This window comes from Zootoca vivipara, chromosome 3 (genome assembly GCF_963506605.1).
Source record: "Zootoca vivipara chromosome 3, rZooViv1.1, whole genome shotgun sequence".
Classification (NCBI taxonomy): domain Eukaryota; kingdom Metazoa; phylum Chordata; class Lepidosauria; order Squamata; family Lacertidae; genus Zootoca; species Zootoca vivipara.
Window position 1 is genome coordinate 31,251,610 of NC_083278.1, and position 18,340 is coordinate 31,269,949.

The following is an 18,340-nucleotide window of genomic DNA, read 5'->3' on the forward strand; positions in this document are numbered from 1 at the left end:
ATGAGCAGATTAAAAGTGGATCCTTGGAGAAAGGTTTCAATGTCTGGAGACAGTCCAGAGGTATGCTTCAGAGGAAGATGTTTCTGCCCAACCACATGCTGCTACACAGCCAGTAGCAGGCCCTAACAAGAGAATAAGCTTTTAAGAGCCCTGCACTCACGGTGTGGTACCCCTTTCCCAGTCTCAACATTTCTTGTATTCCCAAGATAAAACAACTCATTTAATGTGCAGAAAAGCCAGCCAGTTCTGCTTTAAGAGATTAATTCCTGCAGCATCAAGCATTTACAGGTGAAGCAGTGGTGAAAAATGTCTCTCTCCACTGCAGGGGGGGCTCCATGAACATTTTACTGAGATGAAATATTTACATCTCGAGCATGTGGTAGCTTGTACACATGCTCTCTTGGGGAAATAAACAGAAGGCTACCATTGAAGAGACACATTGCTTCTCAGAAGCAACTAAACGAAATTTGTAGTAGACTTTGTGCTCAAAAAACGGTTTGAGTACCCCACATTACAGCATGAACTTAGTTTTGTGATGTTAGTGGTTGTGTGGACAAAGCAACACCTTAACTCTTGTGATATAGGCCTGGCTCAAAAAAACAAAACAAAAAAACCCCTCAATATTTTGTTAGTGACTTCTGCAATAAAACAAATAACTGCATAAGTATATTATGGTGATTTGGAAAGGAGGGGGGAAACAGGGTTATGTTTCACCACATACAACATGGGTAGATAATGGATCAAAATAATGTTTATCCTAATTCACTATGCTGTTATTATTATGATTAATTGCTTTGCAGATGTAGCTTTTTCAGCTTAGGACAAATACCTACATACATTAAAAAAACACCCAATTAAAATCCAAATGGTCTCCGAAAGCAGCAATGATATAGGTACAATTGCTCAGGATAAATTCATGTGCTTCATACCGATTTCTGTTCCATAAACCTTTCACTATTTGCACATCTAACTATTCCTGCTTAGATTTTGTAATCAGTAATATATGTAAGTTCTCCAACTAGGTACTGCTTTTGAAATTTCTAAATCGAAGTACAAATAAATGCGAACAGCATAGCTTTAAATGCTCTGTCTATTCTTAAATGGCAGACAACATTTAAAATTCTGCACCACAGTTCCTAACAACATGGTATTTATGGTAAATGGTGATTAAGAATCACATGGGCCACAGAATTTACAAACAAAATGCAACTCTCAGGCACTGAAGTTGAGAAGCAACGATACCAGTGCTACATACTATAAGAACCATTACAGAAATTCTTTAAGTACTGTCAGTGCCATAATTCTAGTGCCATCTAGCGTGATCAACCATAACCAACACACTCAACAGTTACAACAAGAAATAACAGCTCTTTTATAAAAACAACAACAACTGCTGAGCACACTTGTAATATGCTGTATAACGTATTAAAAGTTCAAATAAAGATAGAACAACTAGACGTGATACAAACTGCTTAAAATAAACTGCATGAAATAAAGCTGGACAGGACTTTATTGGCTTAAGTATAAGAGCTCTAGCTGAACTGGCTTCAGGGTTTTCAAAGAAACACTTCATAGTCATTCAGAAAAATCTTATTTCCCCTCCTTACAGGAGATGAGTTGCCAAATTAAACAAAAATTGTCATCAAAAGAGTTCAACTTGATAAATACCCAATATTCCAGCACATTCCATTCTTTTTTTAAAAGTTTCTTTTTATTATTGATTTTTATTTTTAAAAAATAATGTTTGACAAAAAAGCACCTATAGCGCCTCCACTTTCAATTCATTGAGTGCTCTTCATAGACATTATGCGGGTTGGAGGGAAAGGGAGTGGGGAGTGGGTAACAATCTTTCATTCTATTGCATGGTATTTGTGGAGGGTTCTATGTTTTGACCACACAAATAATTTGCTGTGGTGAGTATATACTTTCAATGAACACAAGAAGCAGCTACAGGAGATGGACTTTCAGTGGGGTGTTTCTAGGACGAAGGTGAAACTGTAAAGCTCCCTTGTTATTTTTATTACAGTGGTACCTCGGTTTATGAACACAATTGGTTCCGGAAGTCTGTTCATAAACTGAAGCGTTCATAAACTGAAGCGAACTTTCCCATTGAAAGTAATGGAAAGTGGATTAATCCGTTTCAGGCGGTCCGCAGAGTAACCGTTCATAAACTGAAGCGAACTTTCCCATTGAAAGTAATGGAAAGTGGATTAATTCGTTCCAGACGGGTCCGCGGAGTACTTAAACTGAAGCGTTCATAAACTGAAACATGGGTGTAATTGGTTCCGGAAGTCTGTTCATAAACTGAAGCGTTCATAAACTGAAGCGAACTTTCCCATTAAAAGTAATGGAAAGTGAATTAATCCGTTCCGGATGGGTCTGCGGTGTTCATAAACCGAAAATTCATAAACCGAGGTGTTCATAAACCGAGGTTCCACTGTATTGTTATGTTGTTATATTATATTGTTATTTGTTACACTTATAGTTCTGAAATGTTGCTTTTTATATGTTGTTATAGTTGCTACTATGTAGTTTTGCTATGTTCTTAGGAAATACTTTTTGCACTGTTTGATTTTGAAATACTGTATATTCCTGCATATAAGACTACTTTTTAACCCAGGAAAATCTTCTCAAAAGTCGGGGGTCGTCTTATACGCCGGGTCGTATTTCTTATATGGCGAGAATATCCCAAACTCTATATTTTAACTGGAAAAGCTGGGGGTCGTCTTATACGCCGGAATATACGATGCCGTATTTTTCCATATATAAGACTATATTTTTTTCCAAATTTTTTGAAGTTTAAAGTAAGGGGTCATCTTATACACAGATAGTGCATAGTGCATTTTCTTGATTTTGAGTCCCAAAAAATAGGGGGCATCTTATACACGGGAGCGTCTTATACACAGAAAAATACTGTATATTGCTTCCTTTGTCACAAGCTGCTTTAAACATGATTTGTATGGGAAAGCGGCATACAAATAAAATGAATGGCCTATGACAGCAATGTCTTACAGCAAATGTAACTGACCTGTAGAAAGGACACTGTGAACTGAAAACAGAGTCATTAAACTTTCAAATGCATGATGGAAATGACATCCACAGTGTCAATTTTTCATGAGGGGTTCTAAGACCAATAAGTCCCACTCCCATCCCCAACAGGAAAGGGTGCTCCAGAAGGGACTAGGGCAGAGCTTTCCAAACTTTTCATGTTGGTGACACACTTTTTAAACATGCATCATTTTGCGACACAGTAATTTGGTTACTAGGAAACAGGAGGTTAAACTTACTAACCCCTTTCCAGCCCGGGGAGAAGTGTGGGGAGCGTTTGTGTGCCACGCCTACACACTGCAACTGACACACTAACATGTCGCGACACAGAGTTTGGAAAGCTCTGGTCTACTAGGGTATAGACCCCACTACTGCCTGTTTCTTCCTGGGGCTAAGTTACTGAAAGAGGCAACAGTAGCAGCACCCACAGAATTGCACCCATTTAAATGCTGCCAGCATCCCTATCCAGTCACATCTGACAAGGGCCGGCAGGGGTGGAGTTTCAAATTGGAAGTGCACTGAAATTGACTAGTCATCTTACCTGAAAGTGCAAAATTATGGTCCATATCAATCCCAAAGTCAATTTGGGATTCCCATCCGTAATGTCATCGTTCCTAATGTTCACCAGTTTCACCTGTCGAGAGGAGGGGGGAAAAACCTATAAGAACATAGGATGAGCCTGCTGGATCAGATCTAGGGCCTATCTAGTCCCACATTCTGTTTTCAGAGGGGCCAACCAGATGCTCATGGAAAACTGGCAAGCAGGACATGAGCGCAAGAGCACTCTTACTCCCTGAGCTTTCCAGAAACCTTTGCTGTGGAGGCAGAACATAGTTGTTACTGCTAGTAGATGGTTAAACAATTGGAGATGAAAACATTCATTCTGACTTTCTGTATGATCACAATAAAGAATACTTGCATTCTCAATAATTCCAATAAACAGAGAGGGCTGCATTTCCAATTTTGGTTTCTCCTCTTGATGCCTTTCAGGCAAAGCAAAAATTGCCTATCTGTGGTTGAGTACAGGAGGAAACACTCTTCTGCCAATTTCTGATTCAAGTTTAGATGGCTAAGAAGGAATGGACAGTCTTCTTAACACAAAAGCATGGGGGAAGAGCAAAGAGAAAACATGGAGGATCTTGTATTCTGTCCAGGAACACATTACATTAGGCTTTCGTGGGCTACAGCTACTTCCCCTACTCTATACTGAGAAGAGTTTAGCTGCATAAAAAAAGCCTGTAAGGGAGAGCCTGGCCAATTAAAACAAAAGAAAGCAAATTGCATTAATATTTACACTAGTAGCAGCAGCAGTGATATTTTTATTATCCTAACAGCTCTTCAACTATTCAAAAAGCAGCACACACATTGACTATTTAACAATATTATAGTCCTGCAGTTTTGGAATAAACTCCAGTTGCATTTGCAACTTCTATATCTCCTAATTTATGCAATACTGTCAATGTATTTTGGGAGCCCTATTATAATGCTGCTGTCACACAATTATTTGCTTATTAAGTTAGAATAAGAATACTCTGATTAAAGAGAGGTATGTGGTGCTTATCCTGATAAAAACATATTTGGGGATATTGTTTAGCAGCCAATTAAACTCAAGTGTCCTGTTGTTTTCCGACCTGTTCATATTATTAAAACTACATTTCACAAGAAATATACTCTGCATTTAAAGCAATTAAGCAAGATGGAAAGCCTAATTATAAATCTCCAAGATGTAAAAGAAGTTGTTCTTTTCTAACAAAATGGCATAATATATTTTGCTATGGGGTTTTCTACCTAAAGAAAAGGGGAGGGAGGCTGCAGTACATGAAATGAAGAGAAGAGAAAACCTCAAAGATCTCTAGAAATTAATAGGGATACAATTTAAGGAAATTTTAAAAAGCCAAACAATTACTTAGCACAAACATGTGGGTTCCTGGGAAGACGACTGTGGCCCCTTCGCTCCTCCTCCAGTCCTGCTGCTGCTGTACTGTTATGAGTTAAGCCAGGCACCCCCAAACCCGGCCGTCCAGATGTTTGGGGACTACAACTCCCATCATCCCTAGCTAACAGGGCCAGTGGTCAGTGATGATGGGAATTGTAGTCCCAAAACAGCTGGAGGGCTGAGTTTGGGGGTGCTCGAGTTAAGCCATGGTTTGGAGCAGTAGGGCATCAAACCTTGACTCATGGTTTATATTGCTCTAGAGAAATCACAAGCTGAAGCCAAAGTTTTCTAGGGTAGGTTTGAGGAACCTTTGGTCCTTCAGATGTTGCTACAACGCCCATCATCCCTGCCCAGGAGCTAAGACTGTTGGGGCTGATGGGAGTTGAAGTTCAGTAACATCTGGAGGGCTACAGGTTCCCCACAACTGTTCCAGGATTCATAGCAGAGTGGCAGCAGCAGAACCAGAGGAAAAAGCACATTTGGAGCAGGTAACCAACAAATTGTGCATCCAATTTTTTGTAGCCAAAATAAGATCGGATGCTAGCTAGGGGTTGATGGATCAGTTTATAGCCAGCCTGTGTCAATTAATGCATGTATTCATTCATAAATCCATTCTATCCCAATTCTACATTAATTTGCAGATTTTAAAAAACACTGCAGGAAAATTCACTGAAACATTAAATATTATTTTTTCACAAAATACAGATTCATAAAAGTAATTTACTTGAAAATACGTTTTTTTAATTCACATTTTTGGTGCATTTTTTGAGTTGAGAGCTGCAGAATAAAACTTATAGTGAAAAATCAAAGCAACAACTCCATTCTGATGCACACATTAGTCTGGGAGATGCCAATCAGGTCAGCTCACATTATTTTGCCAATAATGAATTCCTCAAGCCTCCCTAGATATAGCCCTAAGATGTAAGAATGCAGCTGCTTAAATCTTCTATATCACAAATGCAGGACCCAGATGCTAACTGTTAACATTACTGGAAGCAGTCCCTATTGCTGGCCCATTTATTCCATCTGGTTTTGACCTTCATCAGTCCCCATCAGATCTGCCTGAGCACAGGTAGCGATAGGTTGCAATATGGAGAGATGTGGATGAAATGAATACATAGCAAAACAAGAGGCTGTGTTCTAGCACAAATGGTGCAATCCACTGGGAATGATGCATGGACATGTCTCATGTTTCTGCCTCGAGATCTGATGGGCACAAGTATGCTAAATCAATCAGAATGCTGGAGTTCTGATATACTCTCTCCCTCCCCCCCTCCCCCCAGGGGACATGCAATTCAGGAACATTAGCAGTTTTGATTTTCTTTTGCTTTGGCAGAGGAGAAAAAATTGGAAAACCAGGTGAGTGTATCTGTTGACTGAGAGAGATGAATACTGTACTGTAGTTCATGATAATTTTTTTAAAAGATATATACTCTTCTATTTCTTAGGATCTGCCAATGAGGGTAGCAAATCAACCCCACTTCTCTGATTCAGTCCAAATATCATGGCTAAGGAATATTTTTTTAAAAAAATCACCAAACAGCATAAAAATACAAACTAATTTTTCCTTTGTCAATAATTAGTATGTTTTCATAGAGTGATAGAACTGCAGAGTTGAAAGGGGCCACAAGGGTCATCTAGTCCAACCCCCTGCAATGCAGGAATCTTTTGACCCAACGTGAGGCACAAACCTACTATGCTGAGATTAACAGTCTCATGCTCTACCGACTGAGGTATCCCACCTTTCTAACTTTTAACCAGGTTAGTTGATTGTGGTATCTTACCTGCCGCCTTTTCAAATAATCAAGTGCAATTTGTACATTCTGCAGTCTGTGAAAACGCATCCGACCTTTCTCTCTGGGCTAAAAACAGAAAATGAAGACTGTGAGGCTTTCTATACAACAAATGTGACTTGCAAGGCAAATTAATACTCCTTTAGAATGATCAACATTTTAAAAAAAATCTAAAACATTCCTATCAGAATATTTGGGGGGTATGTGAAAAAGTTTATTTAAAACCTAATGACTCTGGAGAAAACCACACTGCTTTAAATGTTAAGGAGGCCCTGTCATCACCCCTGTCTCTTTTAGTTCATTTGGACACAATACAGTAAGCTGTACCCATATGTGAACATCTCATCAGCACAAGGATTTCCACTTGCACAATGGAGCGTTCTAAACCCCTCTTCATTGCATGCCCTCTAAATCCGATCACCCAACCCTATGGAGCATACTTGGGGATGTTGTGGGATGCATGTGGAGGGTTATTTATTTAGAAGATAACATAGTCACAATGCTACCGTAAAACTTACCTTATGGAGCAGGTGTGATCTACTTTTGGACACAGTTTAGCCGAAGTGAAGCACTGTAAAGTCCCCTTAATGACAACAGGAGAGTTAAACTTCTTTCCCATGGAAATCAATGGTGCTTAACAATGCTTCACTTGGGCTAGATGCATGCCTTCTATTAGCTGTTAAAAAGCACAAATTAGGATCCAGATGACATGTGCCCACCATCCACATTCTCACCAGTGTTCTTTGACAAGGTTTTAGAACATGAGTGACTAACTTCCAGTTGTTGCTGTGCTGTACTACAACTCGTATCATCCCAGACCAATCAGGCTGATGGGAGTTGGGAGTCCAGCAATAACTGGAGGGCTAAAAGCTAGCCCTAAAGGCTAGCATCAGAATTTAGCAAGTTATTTCAACTGTAACATACATCTCTTGATCACACCCTTTTGTGAGCAATTGCCCAAATGCTTCTGTAATGATATCACTGAAATGAATGGAGTTTAAAGGAACAATAGTGCTTTCTAGAATGCACCAGGAATGTAGCAAGGGGCATATTCTTGGTTAATAGAGTGCATTTTACCAAGCACCAGTAGAATATACCATATATTTTATTTGCAATGCATCCTATTGCTTATTTTTTCCTCTAAGTAACATACTGAGTAAAGCCTAAGAATCATTTCACACATTATTCAGAATTCGATCCAATGCAGCTGACATGTGTACCAGTTTGATCTGTAACACACATGTTTTGCCACATTCACATTTTGCATTTTGAGTTCTACACTTAAAACATACATGATGCGTGAAGTGGTTCACAGGGTCAGTTTCTAGGAAATGTTCATGGAAAAAAAGTTGCATCAGAACTAGAAAAGCACATCAATTTTTCAAGAAAGGTATACAATCTGCATACTGTCTATATTATCAGCAAGAACACACTCGCGTAAGTTCTTTAAAAACGATCCCCATCCTTTTCTCTCTTTTTTAGTAGAATTTCAAGGGTTATCTCTGAAAATTACAACCTATTCCTTAGAAATGCTTACAAAATGCAACATGCATGGATTAAGCTACGCAAGTTACCAAGGAAAACAAATTATATGTAGCAGATTTATGATAATATGGCAGAATGCAAGCAGTTAGTGTAAAATCACAAAGAGGAAGAATTACACCAGAAAAGGCATCATTCGCTAGCTATCAAGGAACAGCTATGGGGTGGGGGGAAGTAAACATTTATGTGACTGTATAATCCAAAAAATTAATGCCTTTCTTCCTGACTTTAGATTTTCCACAAACCTTTGCAGTAATGGACTGAAGCATCCCACACCACAGCAACTTCTACAGCTCAGCAATGAGTATTTCCTCAGCCAAGAAAACAAGGACTTATCTGCATTTATGACTGCAAGAGCCCTCAAGCTGCTTTCTACCCAAGGCAATACACAAGCTCCTCTCCCCACTACTGAGCACTGGCAGTTGCTACCCAATACCCACAGCCCAAGAGGACCAGCTATTTGCTTCTCATGGGCTTTCAGAAAGACCAAGAACCAATCAGTCCTCCTTTTCATGGAGCTTTGGGCTCTGTCCTATGGCTCTGGGTATTGAGAGCCATTTCCCCCATAAGCCACAGCCCATTAAATGGTCTGGAGACACACATACGCTGTTGATAAAACCAAGCAAAAAGGAAAGAAAAAAGATGGGAGACCAATGAAAAGCCACCAGCAACCCTCATTTCTAGGGAGTCTGTCGCTTGTAGTCAGTAGCGGACAGAATAGTAGAGCAGCACGAAGGGGCGAGGCGAGGTTGGCGCAGCGCAAATGTACCATGCTCTATGCCATCCTTGCCACCACCTGCCCCTACTCATCCACCTCCCAGCAAGCAGCAGTGAGGCAACCAACCAGAGGTCAAATAAATCATGAGTTCCACCATGCTGTCCACTACTGCTGATGGTGCATCTGTTTAGTCAGAGAGTTGCTCAGAAAGGAAGCTTGCATTTCACTGCTGTTACGGGTTTGCCTGGGGCTTGTATTTGGGGCAGATCCAGGTTTGAGGAGCCCCTAAGCAAATGTTTACTTAGTGGGGGAGGTCCTTTTCTTGGGAGCTGTTCTGGGGCAAATCTGGGGGTGACAGGCAGCAACTGCATGCCAAGCAGTGCTCCAAGGAGCATGGACATATGGGTTAAGGTGCTGTTTTAATTTCCCACATAATGGTGTTTTAGAAGGGCATTGTGGGAAATGAAAATGAATACACCCAGACATGTGGTGCTCATTTTAAAAATGTTTGAAGGGAGGGGTTGTTAAAGGCATCAGCAATGGACCCTGGCAACTGTCCAATGACACCAAGTGCTGAGGCAGGCCCTAGATGTGCCCAAGCCCCAAAATTTCAATGCCGTCGTGGCACTGGTGGAAGGCAGCTACACAATCACAGATTTTCATGGACTCGGTGCTCATGTTATACCAGAAGTGCAGAAGCTGCTTCAATGCAGTTTGTTTTCACATAATGAGAGATACCCTGGGCCACATGGGAAAAGCTCACAGTTCCTCCCCATAGTGATTTTACCTCTACTTCCAGAAGAAGAAGCATTAAAAAGGAACTCCTGCACCACTGGCATAGTAAAGAGTTTGAGACTTGGCTGCCCAGCAGAAGGCATAAACCAACCGAAATGACATTATATCGTTCATGTCCTAGACTTTACATTAACTGAGCACTGTAGCTGGAGAGCCGTAACATCTGTAAGGCACACCAGTGCATAACTCCATTGATTCCTGTGGCTTGGAGCCTACGTATCCCTTTTGCGAATTGAAGGTTTTCAATCAAGTGGAAAATTCCACTGACAAGTTTTCACCAATACTGGCAAGTTTTCACCCCCTGCAGCCCTCCCTCCCTCCCACTACTCTGGAGTATCAGGGTACACAAGGAGTTGCAGGTGAGGGATCAGTAACTGTTGCCCCCACCCAACCCCGTCTGTTCTGCTGCAAGGATCATCCAATGAACAGAATTCTGTTCATAAGACATTCTCATCAGCAGAAGAAAATTCAGCATCCAAGCCTATCAACCAAACCATTGTATGTGGTTAGCATTGTGTGGTGCTATCAAAAACTATTCATCCTGGGTATGTAGAAAGTGAAGTACTGCCAAAGGCAGTATTCCTTAAAACAAGCTATTCTGGAGTAAGTGCTTCAAGGATGCTGCCCAAATGTGCCTATTTAAAGTATGAGAATTAAACTTTGCTGAGTTCAATGGGACTTAGCCTCAGGTAAGCATAGGATTGCAGCCTTAAGTGCTAATGAATGGAACGCGTGCGCACACACACACACACACACACACAGAATTTGGGAAATGGTTTGAATGCAGAATATAAAATAGCCAAATAAATAAATCTAAGCTTTTCAGAAAGTGAAACAAAGATATTTCCCTTGCAATATCTTGACGCATAATAAAGCCAGAGTGGTTTTGAGATTTTTTTTTTCCGGACCCTTGGTAAAATACCCAAGGTTTCATAAGTATGGAACATGGGCAACACATGTCTGTGCATCTAGGAACAGAAGTGATCTCAAAAGGACCTTGACTTTAGTATAATAATAATAAAAATATGCTAGTTTTCTTGTAAAAATGATGCAACCCCTTTGGGACAAATTAATACTTAGTGCATTGCCGTACTGTTTATAAGTAGATTATTTCGCATCTGGAAGACAAAAGGCATCATTAAAAATGCTACCTCAGCATTTGCTGCTATAAAAAATAAATCCTGTGAAAAGGGAACATGTTTACTTAGTGAAGCATCATTCAACTATCTTTCAGCTATTTCTATACTACATCTATTTGGGAAAAGTTATTACATATTCAGCCAATGAGTTAAGCAATCCACAAAACCAACTGAACTCCTCCGGACTAACGGCATTTGATCACATTTCCCCCTTGATGTATTTCTCTCTGTGTGTTTCCTCCCCTTCTATTGATTGTCTCCCCAACTACTGACAATTTTATTGTAAGCTCCTTAAATTATTTGGGAGATGGAACATTTGATAAAAGAGGAGAATCTGCCAGCAGCAGAAAGGGAGCTGTGTAAAAGGCTTTCTGTTAACTTTTGCAGTCGTTTCAGAGGGTCCCGATGGATTGCCCAAAATCATTAGCACTGCCAGTATTATTCTACATTAGACACATTTCCCCACAATTCCAGTTTCCCAATCAATTCTTTCTAATAAAACTACTGCACAGCACCACACTAACAAGTTACTTCCAAGTTAGCAGTCACCACTCTTCAAATACTACATTAGTAGAGTTATGGGGGTCGGCACCTACCCCCTTATCCTCATCCTCCTCATCCTCATGCTGTTCATACGCGCATGCTTCTGTTGAACTCACCAACCGTAAGGTCTTCAAAAAATCTCGCTCCCTTGGCTAATGAATATAACAGACAGGAGACAGGACAGCAAAGACAGACCACAAATGAAGAGTAGAATATGAACAGAAGAATATAATGGAGGGAACAAGTGCCGAGCAAGGGAAGTAATGCTCACGACAAAAGGAAAGGACACCAGAAGGAAATGTTAGACAATTACAGGTGGGAACGTTCCACCCCCGTTATTACTTGCAGATTGCGGTATAAAAATGAGAAATAATATTTAGCATCCAACATTTGCCAGATTACTTTTATTAAAGGTGAAGATAGAAAAGAAAAGGGCATAATAAGAAGTCTTACAATTACGTAAGGGAAACAGCAAACAATATCGCTAAGCTATTCAGAACAGTTCAGTAGGCAATTCTGAAACTTGCTCTTAGTCCCCCCAGTTATGGAAACAATGAATTAAGAGGGGAACCCCAACAACAAAGGTTAATTGAACCTGCAACCGCATTGAGGCCTAAGGCTGTTAAAAAAGATTTGAAAGCTTACCAAGGTGTCTCCTGAAAGAACTTCTAAAAGAGAAATCAAGTTATGTCCATCTCGCAGGTCTTCATAGAGGTCATTCACATGCTTGCGGACCTAAAGGGGGGGGGAATGAAATACGGAAGTTAAGATGCTGTCTCTTTCAAGCAGATGTGCAGCCCAAACCTATGTATATTTACTTCAAAGCAAGTTCCACCGAATTAAATGGGGCGCGGGTGGCGCTGTGGGTTAAACCACAGAGCCTAGGGCTTGCCGATCAGAAGGTTGGCGGTTCGAACCCTGCGACGGGGTGAGCTCCCGTTGCTCGGTCCCAGCTCCTGCCAACCTAGCAGTTCGAAAGCACGTCAAAGTGCAAGTAGATAAATAGGTACAGCGGGAAGGTAAACGGTGTTTCTATGTGCTGCTCTGGTTCGCCAGAAGCGGCTTAGTCATGCTGGCCACATGACCTGGAAGCTGTACGCCGGCTCCCTCGGCCAATAACACAAGATGAGTGCCGCAACCCCAGAGACTGGACCTAATGGTCAGGGGTCCCTTTACCTTTATGCCCTGATAAGAATACATCGAAAATTGCACCCTTAGGCTTAGCCACCTCTGTCTCAGGTGCTGCAATGGGAAAGGCAGAGAATTTCTGAAGCTTCACCTGGCCACTCACACATCCACTGCCATTTACCATGCTGGGGCTGCTGCCACTGCTTTGCCACTGCAGCAATGAGGTCAGCAGCACTGCCACATGGCTCTCTGGTGGCACTCATGCCATGCTGCTTTCTGGGTGAGGCAGCCTTGAAGAGTGCCATTCTATTTTGCCTCACCAAACGAGTGAGTTTAACTGGAGCAAACTTCGAAACTTGAAAATCTAAAAGCCTAATACTACTCTCCAACTTCAAAAAGTATCAGTTGCCAGCGTGGCAAAGTAGCTCTGTAGCCTCGACTGCAATGCCTCACTCTGGAAGCAACCTCTGTTTCCTAGGCTCCTTCCTCAGAATGAGGCATTGTTACATGGGGGGTCCTGGAGAATCTCAGCACACGTGCGCAGGAAGAGGAAGAGGAGGAGGAAGAGGAGGAGGTCAGTGCATGTGGGTGATGCAGAGGGATGGGATGTTGGCTTTGTTTCAGGAAGCAGTAAGTCTTGCACTGGCCCTGAGAGTGATAAATTAATAAGGCTGTTCAGCAGAGTACATAAATGCTTAGTGAGCTCAACCACAGTCCACCAGGGAGGGTGGAAGAGTTAGCAGAAGTATCTTCCTATAATTTGCCAATTTATTCCACAAATTACCGTAATCTATCTCTCTCTCTCTCTTTTCTAGGGGGATGCCAGGGGTACGCATACCCCTAAACATTTTTTTAAATCTAAGTTTGGCTTCATTGAGGGGCAGTATTTCAATATGAGTAGGAAAATGAGAGTACCCCTAAACATTTTTAAGGGGGGGGGGAAGCACTGTATATAATGCCAAAATTGCCCATGTTGGCCAGGGCTGATGCAAACTGAAGTCTAAAATATCTGGAGGACACTAGCTGGGGGAAGGCTGGTCTAATTCAGTGGGAACCACATCCTTGAAACACAGCCCTGTGAATCATTCAACACACACGGTCCATTTAACACAACATGTATCAGTAACCAGCGTACTGCAGAAGTGAAACCCAAGAGCAAAATAGTTATTTAACTATATGAATCTGGTTGAATAATGATTATTATATAAACACTAGCACTGAATATTCTGATTTGTGGTATCTAAAATAAAGAGTTATATACTTCGTAGGTGGTGTGGAAATGTATATTTTAAAAATTGCCTAAATCGCTACTTACCGCATTCCCATTAAAAGGGGACATCTGCCAGCAAATGCCTTAATTGTTAAAATGTGTGTACATTAATAGATATATGTATGCTGAAAGGAGGGAGGACCCTCCAAAGCAGCTGCTCAAATCTGCCAAGATGTGGTTTTGTACTGCATATTTGGAATGGAAGAGGAGATTTTCAAGTGTGTGTTTCCAAAAATAGAGAGAGCTAACCATCTCCCAAGACAGCTTGGAAGCACTCCACCTCTGCACAAAGGTGGGTTGTTGTTGTTTTTAATGATTATGAGAGGTTGTAAATGATGTTACAAACCAAGTTAGCATTTTAACAGGGAATAATGATATCAGAAGTACATTATGATTGTGTTGATAATAAATCAGAACAAGCTCCCTAATTACCCCTGATAATAATTTCTACAGCTCCCTCAACCACAGGGCTCTTACAGTAAATGCAAATTAATATTATTTGATTTCTTGTCCTTCTGTTTATGTTTCTTATGGGTTCCAGAAGAAGCTGCGTTTTTCAAAGGAACTCCTCCCCAAAATACCTGTGTTAAATTAAAAGGGAATGAAGGAACATCGCAGAGCTGGCATGTTGTCTACGCTGCTGCCCAACAATTTTCCTACGTTAACTGACAGAGGCAGTTTTGGCTGGGATCATCTATATTTTGGAGCCAAGGAGTCATCTGTATACTGATACCACTCACCAATCCCGCTCTCTCTCATTTTCATCTGATCCTAAGGAGGCAGTGGAAACCCTGAACAACATTATCTAGAGACTGTGAAATGGAAAACAAACTGATACTTAATCCAGACAAAGCAGAAGTACTATTGGTTGGGGAAACTGCAGATTGGGCTCAGAGTTACAGATTATATTGAATTAAAATGCTGTGCATAACATTTAAAACCAATTTATTATAGGCCAGCAAGCTAAAATATGTTTTCTATTTGCTTTTTTTTTTTACTAAAAAAAAGAGGAGTGGGATATCTTAAATTAACTGTGACAACCCTTTGGCAATTTGAATCTCATTGAATAATGATTACTCCTGATAATAACCTAATGAATATGCAGTATCTATCCACCCAAACCAAACAGCTACCTATTTGGATAATTTCCTACAAAGCAATCTTATTTTCCAGATAATTATACTGTGCTATTATCAAGTATAGTTTGGAATTGTTTGTCTAATTGCCCTAATAGTTTATAGTTTGGAGTTGGAGCTGTTTATTTGTTCATGTAACTATGTGATCGGGCGGGGGGTTGACATAAAAGTCTTAGCGGTATTCTCCAAGTGTGTCTTTTGGCTTCTAAACTGTCAGAATTCAAAGAGGGTTGTGAAAAGATGATGTTTTAGATGCTACACACCAAGCAATAATTGAAGGCCAAAGTAACAAAGATGTTTATCAATAGGAGCTGTTTTTAAAATAATCAATACCCAAAGACAAGCGCCAGTCTAGATGTTTATCAATAGGAGCTGTTTTTAAAATAATCAATACCCAAAGACAAGCGCCAGTCTAGTTCAGGCTCTCAGCGGACAGCTAAAAGGGGAAGGGGGCATATCAAGTGTGCAAATCAAAGAAGCAGTATACATTATAGACCTATGTGGAGGAGGGACCAGTTCGTAAAACTACTCCCTCTACTACACAACCCCACATCAGGTTACAAGCCTGTTTGCAGCCCCACACACTGTCATGGATGATCCAGGCCACTGAAAACAGCTCTTAAAAACAGAAAGACCAATCACAGTAAAGTCAGGCCCCAGGAAGTTGGCCCTAGCAGCTGCCCAAGTTCTGTGGCCTCCGGAAGGCCCATTCATGTTGGATGTCAAAACCACAAAACGAAAAGCCCACTTGGCATGCACTCACTTTCAAACCGAGATGTTAAGGACAAATCTATCAAATCTAAAAGTGGGCAGGCTACACCATAGAAAAAGTGGGTGTGCTAGAAATAGTGCTAAACGGGGTTTGGGGGGGGGGGTGAGAGGCAAAATATACCAAGTACACTTTGCCCACAAAGCAAATGAGTAAAGTCAAAGCATATTTGCATATTTGGAATGTGGTTCTTCCCCTCGCAATTAATGATGCCTCCCCCCCCCCCCCCCGTGGCTTTCCTCTCTGGCAATTTTCTGGGCAAGAAAAGATTGGCAATCCTTTGCTTTCCCCCCCTCATACTTCAGACAAATTCCTCTCTTGGATTTCTCTTCAAGTTTTCCAAAATGTGAACAGAAGTTTTCTTGCCACCCAAATACAGATGAATAATTTGGTTTTAAAGGCCACTAAATCGATAATGCGTATTCATATGCTAATGCCTATTGGACGCAGATGTGCAAAAATACTCTATTGCTGCTTCTTAACATTTCGTTTCAGACTTAGCATGCATACTGATTTGAACTGGAAGGGAAAGCAAGCTTGGCAACTAAGCTGCCAGTGAAATCCCTGGGATCTGCAGGGCAGGCTGCGGGAATTTGTTAGATCCTCCACGATTTACTATGAGAATCTGGGAACTAAGCTATGTGCTGCCTCAGGCAGGCAGACTTGGGCAACATTCATAGCACAGCTGGGTGTGGGAGGCTTGGCAGCTTAGCTGGAACAAGAATGCCAGCCAGCCTTGGGGCAGGGGGAGAAGAGAGAGACTGTCATTTAATTCCATAACTGGAGGAAAGGCAAAAAGAGTGTTTGCCAAGATTAAAGCAAAAGCATTTAACCAGCTAAAATGGTACATAAAACAATAATGGCAATTCACAGAATTGGGTGAGTTCACTAAGCAAGGAATATAGTTTTTGAGCGTACTGGGGGATGTTTATTTTCCCTTTCCCACCCATCTTTTCCACCGAGTAAATTAGATATAGATTGATTGATTGATTAATTACATTTATATACCATCTTTTCTATAAGGAGCTCATGGTGGAATACATGTCTCTCTGCGCTGCTCTCCATTGTTTCATCTCAACAACTCTATGATGTAGGCCAGGCTGATAGAGGGTGCCTGGCCCAAGGCAGTAGCAGTAGTAGTAGTAACAACAAACAACAACAACAACAACAACAACAACAACAACAACAACAACAACAACAACAACAACCCAAGGTAACCAAGGTAACCCAGTGAACTTCACGGCTGAGTGGGGATTTGAACTCTGGTGTCCTAGGACCTAACCAAACACTTTAACCACTACACCATAATACAGTGGTACCTTGGGTTACAGACGCTTCAGGTTATAGACACTTCAGGTTACAGACTCCGCTAAGCCAGAAATAGTACCTCGGGTTAAGAACTTTGCTTCAGGATGAGAACAGAAATCATGCGGCGGGAGGCCCCATTAGCTAAAGTGGTACTTCATGTTAAGAACGGACCTCCAGAAAGAATTAAGTTCTTAACTCAAGGTACCACTGTATTTGTTTCAAATACTTCACACCTAGTTTACCCTACACAACATTTTATAAAAAATAATAATCTGGATATAGTGTGATATACCAATTGAAAAACAAAGCAACACCCCCACCCAGAATGCCATCATTCCTATATTGTTCACCTCTAAATAATCCTGCTCCCAATGTCCACTTTGCACACTGTAAATATAGACTCTGCCTGCCCATGTGCTTATATGGCTCCAGGCATGCTACTGTCTGTTCACTGGCCTCACTATTCTTCTGCCTTGGCCAGTTTCAATGACACTTGAGCTGACCACAGCATAACTGAGATTTCTAAAAAAAGAAGAAACATCTGAATGCGGTTGATGCAGGTGCCATATACATTTCCTTCATCCTCTGGCATTTGTGTGAAGACCAGAACTGGTCCAAGAGACCTGGACTGAGTACTGGAGAGGTCTGTTGGCGGCTCCTCAGAGAGATAATGATTGCCAAGCCTGCCCTGTCTATTTCCAGGACAGCAATGGCTTGGATTGCTGGCTTATAAGCAGTGTTCATTGGAGATCCCTGGTATACCTCAGGAGTTCTCAGGAATTCCTCAATGGTAATGCTGGTAATGCACAAACCAAGAACACACCCCGGAACCCTTTGCAATGTCAAGGAATTCCATGGTCAACATGCAGAGCGCCCCAAAAGGCAAAGCCATTTAGAAAAGTCTCCCTAAAATAGAAAGTGCTTATATGATTGGTTTACATGTATGAATCCATGCAAGCATGCACACACATACATCTTATGCACCAGTTATCAGCAGGATTCTGATTATTATTTATATAGCTCCAACCAGGACAATATCCTTTTTCAAGGATATTGAAGCAGTGGTGAAGGAGTATGGAAATCTTTTACATCTATTTTGTCACTAGATAAAATTCTGTTGAGGAGTAAAATGTGCCCCTATAGCGTAGAAGCTGTGTCGCTCCAGATGTTGCTGGACTCCAACTCCATCATCCCTGACCGCTGGACCACTGCTTC

The 18,340-nt window shown here is 41.2% G+C and overlaps 1 protein-coding gene across 32 annotated transcripts in view; it reads right to left on the reverse strand.

Moving 5' to 3' along the window:
- DST (dystonin) overlaps positions 1-18,340 on the reverse strand; it is a 299,923-nt gene that overhangs the window by 197,249 nt on the left and 84,334 nt on the right. For 21 of the 32 annotated variants that reach the window (XM_060272494.1, XM_060272492.1, XM_060272501.1 and 18 more), the window contains 4 exons: positions 12,160-12,249; positions 11,631-11,666; positions 6,769-6,846; positions 3,590-3,682 (listed from right to left, as the gene is read on the reverse strand). In XM_060272494.1, the coding sequence (XP_060128477.1) occupies positions 3,590-3,682; positions 6,769-6,846; positions 11,631-11,666; positions 12,160-12,249 (297 nt within the window). The remainder of the gene's footprint in view (positions 1-3,589; positions 3,683-6,768; positions 6,847-11,630; positions 11,667-12,159; positions 12,250-18,340) is intronic. The other 11 variants (XM_060272496.1, XM_060272495.1, XM_035109763.2 and 8 more) reach the window with 1 other exon arrangement.